Source organism: Mus pahari, chromosome 13, assembly GCF_900095145.1.
Source record: "Mus pahari chromosome 13, PAHARI_EIJ_v1.1, whole genome shotgun sequence".
NCBI lineage: Eukaryota > Metazoa > Chordata > Mammalia > Rodentia > Muridae > Mus > Mus pahari.
The window spans coordinates 94,714,060-94,723,767 of record NC_034602.1 but is presented as its reverse complement, the minus strand read 5'-3'; the positions used below and the strand labels follow the sequence as shown (position 1 = coordinate 94,723,767).

General features: G+C 41.1%; 1 protein-coding gene across 1 annotated transcript in view; it reads left to right on the top strand.

Moving 5' to 3' along the window:
* Hfm1 (helicase for meiosis 1) overlaps window positions 1-7,647 on the top strand; it is a 79,568-nt gene extending 71,921 nt beyond the window's left edge. Inside the window, exons 36-39 of the mRNA XM_021211113.2 lie at window positions 2,234-2,324; window positions 6,273-6,384; window positions 6,470-6,621; window positions 7,540-7,647. Coding sequence (XP_021066772.1) covers window positions 2,234-2,324; window positions 6,273-6,384; window positions 6,470-6,621; window positions 7,540-7,609 — 425 coding nt within the window. The 3' untranslated portion in view covers window positions 7,610-7,647. The remainder of the gene's footprint in view (window positions 1-2,233; window positions 2,325-6,272; window positions 6,385-6,469; window positions 6,622-7,539) is intronic.
* Window positions 7,648-9,708: the final 2,061 nt, after the last annotated feature.

Genomic DNA, 9,708 nt, shown 5'->3' with positions numbered 1-9,708 from the left:
TCTCTCTCTCTCTCTCTCTCTCTCTCTCTCTCTGTTTGTGTGTCTCCATCTCTCTCTGTCTCTCTCTGTCTCTCTCTCTCTCTTGTGCCTTTTTGTATATGTTTGTTGGAGTAAGATTCTAATTTTTCACAAACCTAAAAAGAGAAATGTCTTTGCCACAAAGAGTGTTTTCCCTCTGAGGGCAAAGTCCAAGATTGCTTCCTATTGGTGGCATGAGAAGCAAGGTGAGTTGTTTGTTTGTTTGTTTGTTTTTGGTTTGTCAAGACAGGGTTTCTCTGTATAGCCCTGGCTGTCCTGGAACTCACTGTAGATCAGGCTGGTCTCAAACTCAGAAATCTGCCTGCCTCTGCTTCCCAAATGCTGGGATTAAAGGCATGCGCCACCACTGCCCGGCTTCCCCTCTCTTTTTAATTTTTAAAAATTATTTTATCTTATATGTGTGAGCAGATTGCCTATATGCTGTGCAGCACATGCATGCAGTGCACACAGAGGCCAGAAGAGGGCATCTGGTCCCCTGGATCTGGTGTCATGAATGGACCAAACTGCCATGTGGGTGCTGGGAATCAAACTGGGAGTGTCCTCTGGAGGATTAGTCAGTGCTAGTGCCCTTAACCATTGAGACATCCCTCCTGTGCCTTAACAGTTCTATTAGATTGAGGCTGCTTATTAAATTGACATAAAACAGACTATCCTGGTCTCTATTCTGAGTTCATGTAGGGTCTCTGTGTTATGTTTTTATTCATCTGCTTTCAAGGAAAGAGAATAGCCTGACTTCTAGTGGAAGTGCTCACTTTGGGGTATAAAAATATAAGTAAGTAAGAAGGCTAGTACTGTCTGTGTTGGAAGGAGTATTTAAATCAAACAAAAACCCAAAACCGTGACACAGATAATGAGTTACAGACAGATTTGCTCTGATTACAAAAACAGGTAATTAAAACTCTTAGTCACTTGACTAGAGGAAAAAAATGGTGATATGCTTGCCATGTGGACAGACAGAGAAACCAGTTCCTCAGCCTGCAGAACACTCTTCCCCCAATTGCTTGCTGATACATTGTACCACAACCATTTGAAACATGTCAGATCAGAAGGTGACAACCCCAGGAACCTGTTAGGAGCTAAAATGCTATTGTCTTGGGATCCTAAAGACCTCACTCTCTCAGGAAGATCAGAGCTTCATCACTTACACAGAACAGATCTAGAAATCTATGATGTGGGTCACTAGGCACATTTTCTATGTCATTGAACAACTACTAACCCCTAACTGAACACTGTAGATATGTCCTGCAAGGTAAAGTCGGTGTATGCTGACCCTCTGAGGTGACCTAACCTGTGTGGCCATAGCTTTGTCACTGAGAAAACCTTTCCCCATGTTTAGAGTATTTTAAACAATTACTTTCAGACCATTAGAAAGGCTGAATAAATTTCAATTTGGTCATATATCTGAATTTAAAAACTAAGTCAATGTTGATAAGCTGAAAACCTTTAAACATAGTAGCTAATAAACTATGTGTTTTATAGTTTTATTTTCTTAGCTTTTTGTCTTATGTTTTCTGCGTAGATAAGTTTGATTATGGAGAATTACCCATAGTGTTGTCTAGTCCTTTGTCAACTTTACACAGGCTAGAGTCCTCCAGGAAGAGGAAGCCTCAACTGAGAAAGGGCCTCCAGCAGACTGGCCCTTAGACAGTATGCGGGAGCATTTTCCTAATGTCCCCTGTGGGCAGTGCCATCCCTGGGAAGGTGGCTGGAGGTAGATATAAAATAGCAAACTGAGTAAGCCATGAGGAGCAGCCCTGTAGCACTTTTGCTTCATGGTCTGTACTTTGGTTCCCACTTCCAGGCTTCACCCTGACTTCCCTTCATGATGATCAGCTCTAAGTTGAAACAAACCCTTTCCTCCCCAGATTTCTTTTGGTCATGGTGTCTTATCATGGCAATCAAAAGCAAATTAGGACATATATTCCTTTCTTTAATTTTTTTCCTAATTTCTGTTTTTTTGTTATGGCTTTACCAGCTGTCTAAGAAAATGATGCCCAAATTTTATGTGAGTTCTAGGGAAGCCAAATGCAGTCCTCATCCCTGTACAGAAAGCACTTTACCCACCAGCCCACCTCCTCACCCCTACACTTCTTTCTAAACAGTCCTGATTATAGAGATGCCTTGGGAAACTTGGACAGCCCTTCCATTAGCTGCCAACTGGCATTTTACTTCAAAATGTTCTTTCCTCTTGTAGGATTTGGAGACACTCGTGATTCAAGTCTCGGCGGAAATAAGCTACCCTTCCAAAAGTCAAGCAGCAGATTCCAAAGAGACAACTCAAACAGGTAAGCCTCAGAACTTGAGTCTGTGACCCCTAGAACTTTGTACCCTGGGAAACATAGTTGGAGTGGGGTCAGAGAATCTGAGTGTGCTAACCAATCTGAATTTGCTAGGGTTGGAGGTTTCTTTCTTGAGTGCTATCATCAAACCACTTGCATCAGAACAATCTAGCAGTGCTCGTTAAAGGACTGAGTTCTTGTCCCACATCATCAGACCCACTGAATCATGGTCTCTAAGGTGGAACCTGGGAACGTCATAGTTTCCAAACAAGTGGGAAAGAGATGAATAGGCATTCTAGGTTTAAATTCCTTTTTTAAGAAAAGGACATTGGCGCCGGGTGTGGTGGCGCACGCCTTTAATCCCAGCACTCGGGAGGCAGAGGCAGGCAGATTTCTGAGTTCAAGGCCAGCCTGGTCTACAGAGTGAGTTCCAGGACAGCCAGGGCTATACAGAGAAACCCTGTCTCAAAAAACCTAGGAAAAAAAAGAAAGAAAGAATAAAAGAAAGAAAAGGACATTGGCTTAAGCAGACAGGCCATGCACAAGAATCATTGAAGGATGTTTTGTGTGGCCATAGGAGTAAGGATGAAACTGCAGAGTGTCAGGGCCTTAATTGACACAATAAGTACTATATTTCATTCTCAAATGCAAGAGCCTTCAGAAGACTATCTCAGTAATGGAAAGGACTTTACTCAGCTGTAGCTAGTTATTGCTGTCTACAAAATAGAGTTTAGTGTTGTCAGGTATTGGGATTATTCAAGGAAAGTTAGGAATGTGTCTCTTTATGGGATGTTTCGTCTGCTTGTGGACGTTGTACATCGTGGTGCGCACTAGGCTCCGCACCACGATGTACAACGTCCACAAGCAGCTTGATTTTCTTGTGTTTCGTGGTCTTTAAATTTTGACATCTAGTTCAAAGAAATCAACATACTTGGTATTACCTCCATCCAAGCCTGCTTGTGGACGTTGTACATCGTGGTGCGCACTAGGCTCCGCACCACGATGTACAACGTCCACAAGCAGCACATCCTGGAAGGAAAGAGACAACTTCCACAGTTTGCCCTGTGACGTACACACACACACACACACACACACACACACACAGAGAGAGAGAGAGAGAGAGAGAGAGAGAGAGAGAGAGAGAGAGAGAGAGAGAGAGAGAAGAGAGAAGTTTTTATATCTCAGATATAATCTATTCAATTTGATAATTAATGAAATAAGATAATGGAGAAAGGGAAAGAATGCATAGCAGCTAGGTACAGGGAGATATTTCTGAGAATACAGGAACCACCGATTTGAGAAAGAAAAAAAATCATCTCAGAAATGTTCAATTTGAAACAGTTTTACTAAAGTGCAAAGTACATTTGGAAATAATAGACTTGATAAGAAATCAAGACGGAAGAGGGATTTTGGCCAGAAGACAAAAAATGCTGACAGTGTCTATTCAGGTCTACAAAGATCACCTAGTGATGCAGAGCATTAGGCCCACTGGACCTCAGACGCCAGACAACTGCAGAGTTGGCACCTTGCCCAAACGTTGCTGGTTTCCTGCCACTGGGCCTTAGGGCACTGTGCTCACCACTAGCTCATGGGCCTGCCAAGGCAGCTCCACTGACCAGCTCTGCATCTAAGGTGCTCCACTGACCAGCTCTGCACCTAAGGTGCTCCACTGACCAGCTCGTGTACCCAATGTGCTCCCACTGACCAGCTCGTGAACCTAATGTGCTCCCACTGACCAGCTCTGCACCTAAGGTGCTCTGGGTTTTGATCTCCTCCACAATCTAGCAGCTTTTAAAGTTGTCCTCTTATCCCTTCATTTATTGATTCTGAGTCTGAGTCAGATAGAAAGAACAAAAGCAGAATAAGAAAATAAAGCTGTGGGTAGGAAAAGACAAAAACAGCATGAAAACCATTTTCTACACCATGCATTTAATAAACGTCAAATAATTCTGGAACAGTTTAGAATATAGATTGCCCATGTGTATTAGTCAGGGTTTCTATTCCTGTACAAACATCATGACCAAGAAGCAAGTTGGGGATGAAAGGGTTTATTCTGCTTACACTTTCCACATTGCTGTTCATCACCAAAGGAAGTCAGGACTGGAACTCAAGCAGGGCAGGAAGCAGGAGCTGATGCAGAGGCCATGGAGGGATGTTCTTTACTGGCTTGCCTCCCCTGACTTCCTCAGCCTGCTCTCTTATAGAACCCAAGACTACCAGCCCAGAGATGGCACCACCCACAAGGGAACCTCCCCNTTGCCTCCCCTGACTTCCTCAGCCTGCTCTCTTATAGAACCCAAGACTACCAGCCCAGAGATGGCACCACCCACAAGGGAACCTCCCCCCTTGATCACTAATTGAGAAAATGCCCCGCAGCTGGATCTCATGGAGGCATTTCCCCAACTGAACCTCCTTTCTCTGATAACTCCAGCTGTGTCAAGTTGACACAAAATTAACCAGTACACCATGAAAAACACTATCAGAAGTTGCTCCATGGGAGAAAGCCCATGATAGCTGAGGACCTGGTGTGCCTTCAAAACCTGAAATTGTGTGTGCAAATATAAACACACCTATAGTGCATATGTGTGTGGGTGCATGCACATATTGTGTGTGTCTGTGTGTGTGCGCACACATGCCTATGGGAGCTAGAGGACAATCTTGGGCTCATTCCTCAGGCATGGTCCATATTACTATCATTTTCTTGTGTCTGAGTATCTGTGTGAGCATACATGCACACTGGGAAGGAATGTGTTAAGGACCCACAGGCCAGAAGAGACCCTCACTGTCCTCTCACTGTCCCTGAGCCTGGGCCTCAGGATTTTTTGGCTTCATTGGAAGCCTGAAAGCACCTGTGATCCTCTTACCGAAGCCCTACTCAGAGCAGGAGCTAGAGGTGTGGGGGACACCTGGCTTGTTAATGGGCCCTGGAGCCCTAACTCCAGTCCTCAGAATTGTACAACAGTCACTCTTCAATGCTGAACTATGTCTCTAGTCTGTGTTGTTGGTAGTTGGTTGGTTGGTTGGTTGGGTTTGGGGGGTTTGTTTGTTTTTGAGACAGGATCTCTCACTGGTTGGGATCTCAAGCAGACCAGGCTGGCCCACTGGCTGCCAGGACCACCTGTCTCCATTTCCCCACACAGGGTCCCATGTATGCATCATGTTTTCACCTGGGCTCTAGAACTCAAAAGGGTCAAGTGCTTGCAACACAAGCACTTCATCAACAAAGCCATTTTCATACATGGTCTGTTCCTATGTTAGATAATATTTCACTGATGGCTTGTTTACCACTTTATATCTAGTTTGTAGCATAATGTATGGCACATAGTAGTGAATAATGAATGTGTTCTCATGTATAAATTTTATAAAAAGTTATGAAGTCTTGTATATAGTTATATGAAGGACTGTGGTAACTATGTGAATACAGAATACAGAAAGGAGGATAAAGGTTAAGCAATGGGAGTTTAGAAAAGATTTACAGGTTTCTGGGTTATAGAAAATCAAGCTTTGTTGAATTTCATAAATAAAACTCTAATCTGGAATGTGTAAATTGGGTTTGTTCTTGAGGAAAGGAAATAGCCAGATGTGGTCCCAGCATCAGGCAGGCAGATCTGTATGAGTTGAGGCCAGCTGGTCTACACAGTAATTCCAAGACAGCCAGAGCTACATAGTGGCACTTTGTTTCAAAAGAAGAGGAGGAGGAAGTGGGGGAGGAAGAAGAGGAAGAGGTGGAGGAGGAAGAGAAAGAGGAAGAAGAAACACCAAGTTCTCCATGAGTATTGGAAACAATATCAACTTTTTTTTGCAGTAGATATTCTTTATATTGTTCACAGAGTAACTATTGATAAGCTTTATATTAAACTTTGTATTCTTTTCAGAGTAACTATTAATTTAGAACAGTAACGGTTTATTTTTCACATTTGTCCTATTTCATACATAATTAATTTTAACTTTTAGTTTTGCTTCATCGCCTGAGAAGCCAGATGCTTCTTTACCAGATTGTCCCAGGGCCAACTTTGGGCCATACTCTGTGGCAGAGTTCCCTCAACAAGCTGGAAATGCAAGTCTTGTAAGCCATGTACTTTTGTTTTTATTTCAAATTTTCCTTGAATACATAGCTTTCAGTGATTGCTGCTTTTTAAATTAAAACATAGGTCAATCTACAAGAGAGAAGACCGCTGACTCTCTCACCAGTGATTAAGAGGATGTGCTTTACCGACTCTAAGAAAACATCACAGTCTCCCAATTTTAAGGAAGTGGATATTTTTATTGGAAACAGTGACTCTAAAAAGGAAATTGATCTTAGGTAAGCTCTTTAAATACATTTAATGGCTTTACTAGCAAAATTTTTACAAAGATTTTTTTGGTTCGTTTCTAAGATTGTGTGTGTGTGTGTGTGTGTGTGTGTGTGTGTGTACACGCTGCGCCTGTGAGTACAGGAGTCTAGTCCTTTTAGAGCTGTGGTTACAGGCAGTTGTGAGCCTCCTGATATGAGAGCAGGCATTGGACTCTGGAAGAGCACTGCGATGCTCATAACCACTGAGCCATTTCTCCAGATCCAACTTTGTTCATTTAAAGATCAAGCAAAACCTTTGTTTAAAGTGTGGAAATTTTAGATCTCCTGAGAACTGAGGATCCTTACAGCCATCAATATTAGGTATACTAATTTTTAAAACAAATGTTTAATGCTATTAATTATAATATATTGAGTTGTTAAAGGAACTTTTACTTATTTGAATGCAGAATGTTTTATTGAGAGAATAAACGGTAGTGTCATTGGAGAAATCCAAATGAAGTCAGGTACTTATAGAATCTCAGGTTGTCTTTTACTCCATTAGCTCAACAGGTTCATTATCACAGTAGTAATAAATGTCATCAGCACCCACTGCTGGCCTGGCCATTCCTGAAGGGGGACCTCTGCACCCGTTTCTCTCTCCTTAGAGAGGCCAAGCTTAGAAACCTGCTTATGCTTTTACTGAGCAGTGTTATATTCCAATGTGTTTAAAGAAATAATTAAGAGATCTGTTCCTTCCCCTTTATAGCTTACAGTCTGTTGTTTTTAACCCACTGACAAGATTATCTTACCATGTTTGCTATATTAACCTCACACTAACTTTCAAGTGTAACTATACTGTAATGTTAAATTGTTTACTATGTACTTTTAAAATAAACTGGTTTGCAAAAAAAAAAAAAAATTACTTTTGTATTTGCTTTTTCTCTCCAGTAAGTATTATCCTGATGATGCAGCTGAAGAAATGAAGGCCCTTCTGGGGATATTTAATGGCATTTTCTAAAGAAAAAATATAGTTAATAAGGCAAAGTATAAATGTGTAATGATTAAAAATGCTTCTTATTTCTAAAAATAATTGAGAATTGTTCAGAGTTTTTTTCTTAAGTTTGATTCATTCCTTGACTTTCTTAAAATATATGGACTAATAATATTTTTATTTTTATTGTAACTTCTGGAAGAATGTGTGTTTTTTTTCAGTAAACTAATAATTAAATAATCTTCATAAATAATTTGTTATTAAACCAATTTTAATAGACTCTTATATTTCATTTTTATATTTTCTTAATAAAGTTGTCTGAGAAAGCACAATAATGCTGTCAGTGACCATGTGTAGTAGTCACAGTGTATTCGCCGGCAGGGTTCCTGTGTGTCCTGCTCTGTTGTTTGCTCTTCTGGATTTTTAAGAATCCAATAGCCTTTGAATCTGTTCTTTCATTTTGAGTAGTAATAAATGAAAATGCTAATCAGTGTGGACTGCTGTTTTATTTACATTGTTTTTATTTTTTAAGGTTTTTTCTTTATCTGTATGTGTGTGGTCCTACATGAGTTCATTTATCCCATGTGAGTACAGGAGCTCACAGAAGCCAGTGGAATGTATTGCATCCCTACAATTGGAGATGCAGGTGGTTGTAAGCTGTCTTGTGTGTGCTGGGAACTGAACCTGGATCTTCTGCAAGAGCAGGAAGTACTCATAACCATTAAGCCATCTCTCCAGCCATATTTACCCTACTTTTCAGTGGTATGAGATTGAAACTGTTAGGATACTTTTACTATAACAAAAAGGTATTTTCTATTTTTTTACTGTAAGTCTTATCTCAAGTTTATTTATTGAGAATAAACATTTATAATTTACTATATAATAATAGCTGAAGCTGAAACGACTTAAGAAATTTTAGAATGATGTTTTTGTCTCTAAGTATAAAAACATAGAGGCCAGAGAAGAAAATGAGAGGAACTCATGGGTGAGATGATTATTGTCATTACTAATGAATGTTATTAGGAATGTGTACTACACTTCCATCAAAAGCTTGGAACAAAACTAAGAATTCTGTCTCCTGTTAAGGATGGCCATGCTTGTCTTTATGACTGCAGTCTCTGTGACTGAATCTATCATACAACCTTTAAAGGTTCTTCAGCTCCGTTAAAATGAAAAACTGATGCACTAAAATTTGTTTATCCTTAACTTTGGCAGTACGGAAATAAGAGTTTAGTTCAGTGTGATCAGTTCAGTGAATAGCACTGTTCAGTCCTGAGTATGATGAGACTACCATTTCTGTTCTTACGGAGTTTGCATGCTGGTAGAGACAGTAAGAGATGCAATAAAGTACATACGTGCCTCAGACATCTGGCATAAAGTCACTCTCACTGGGAAGCAAGCCATGTTAATTTTTTGATTTACTGGTGAGTATAAAAGTTATATTTATATTATGCTGTAGCATCTTATGTATGCAATAGTATTAATACCTTTAAAACACAATGTGTGTATTTTTAAAATGGTCTATTACCAAAATATGCTAACAGTCCTCTAACCTGTTGGAAAATCACACCAATAAACTGCTCCTTGTGGGGTTCATGACCTTCAGCTTCTACACAGTGCAGTACCTGCAAAGGACAATAAATGGAAGGAAGCAGTGTGCCCTGTACACCGCTTCTACAGGAACACTTCACCCATACCGCAGTGCGTGGGGCACTCCACAACCATAGAGGCAGTGCATGGGGCACACTGCACCTGTAGAGGCGGTGCACGAGGCACATTGAACCACAGAGGCAGTGTGGGGGACACACTGTACCACAGATTGGGTCGCTTGGCACACTGCACCCATCAAAGCAGTGTGGGGGGCGGGGGCCACTGCACCCACATAGGCAGTGTGTGGGGCACACTGCACCAGGAGAAATGGTGTGCAGAACACACTGCATCAGTGCACTGAGCCACTTGAGATTGCTCTGGACCATACTCAGAGCTTCTCACTTAGGGCTGGAGTGTTCTCGGTGGTTTATATTTCCAACAAATTACCCAATGACCCTGTGCTATAGGCTCAGGTTCCACATTGTAAGCACGGTTTAAAGAACTATAGGATATGGTCTTAGCTACACAGTTGAGAT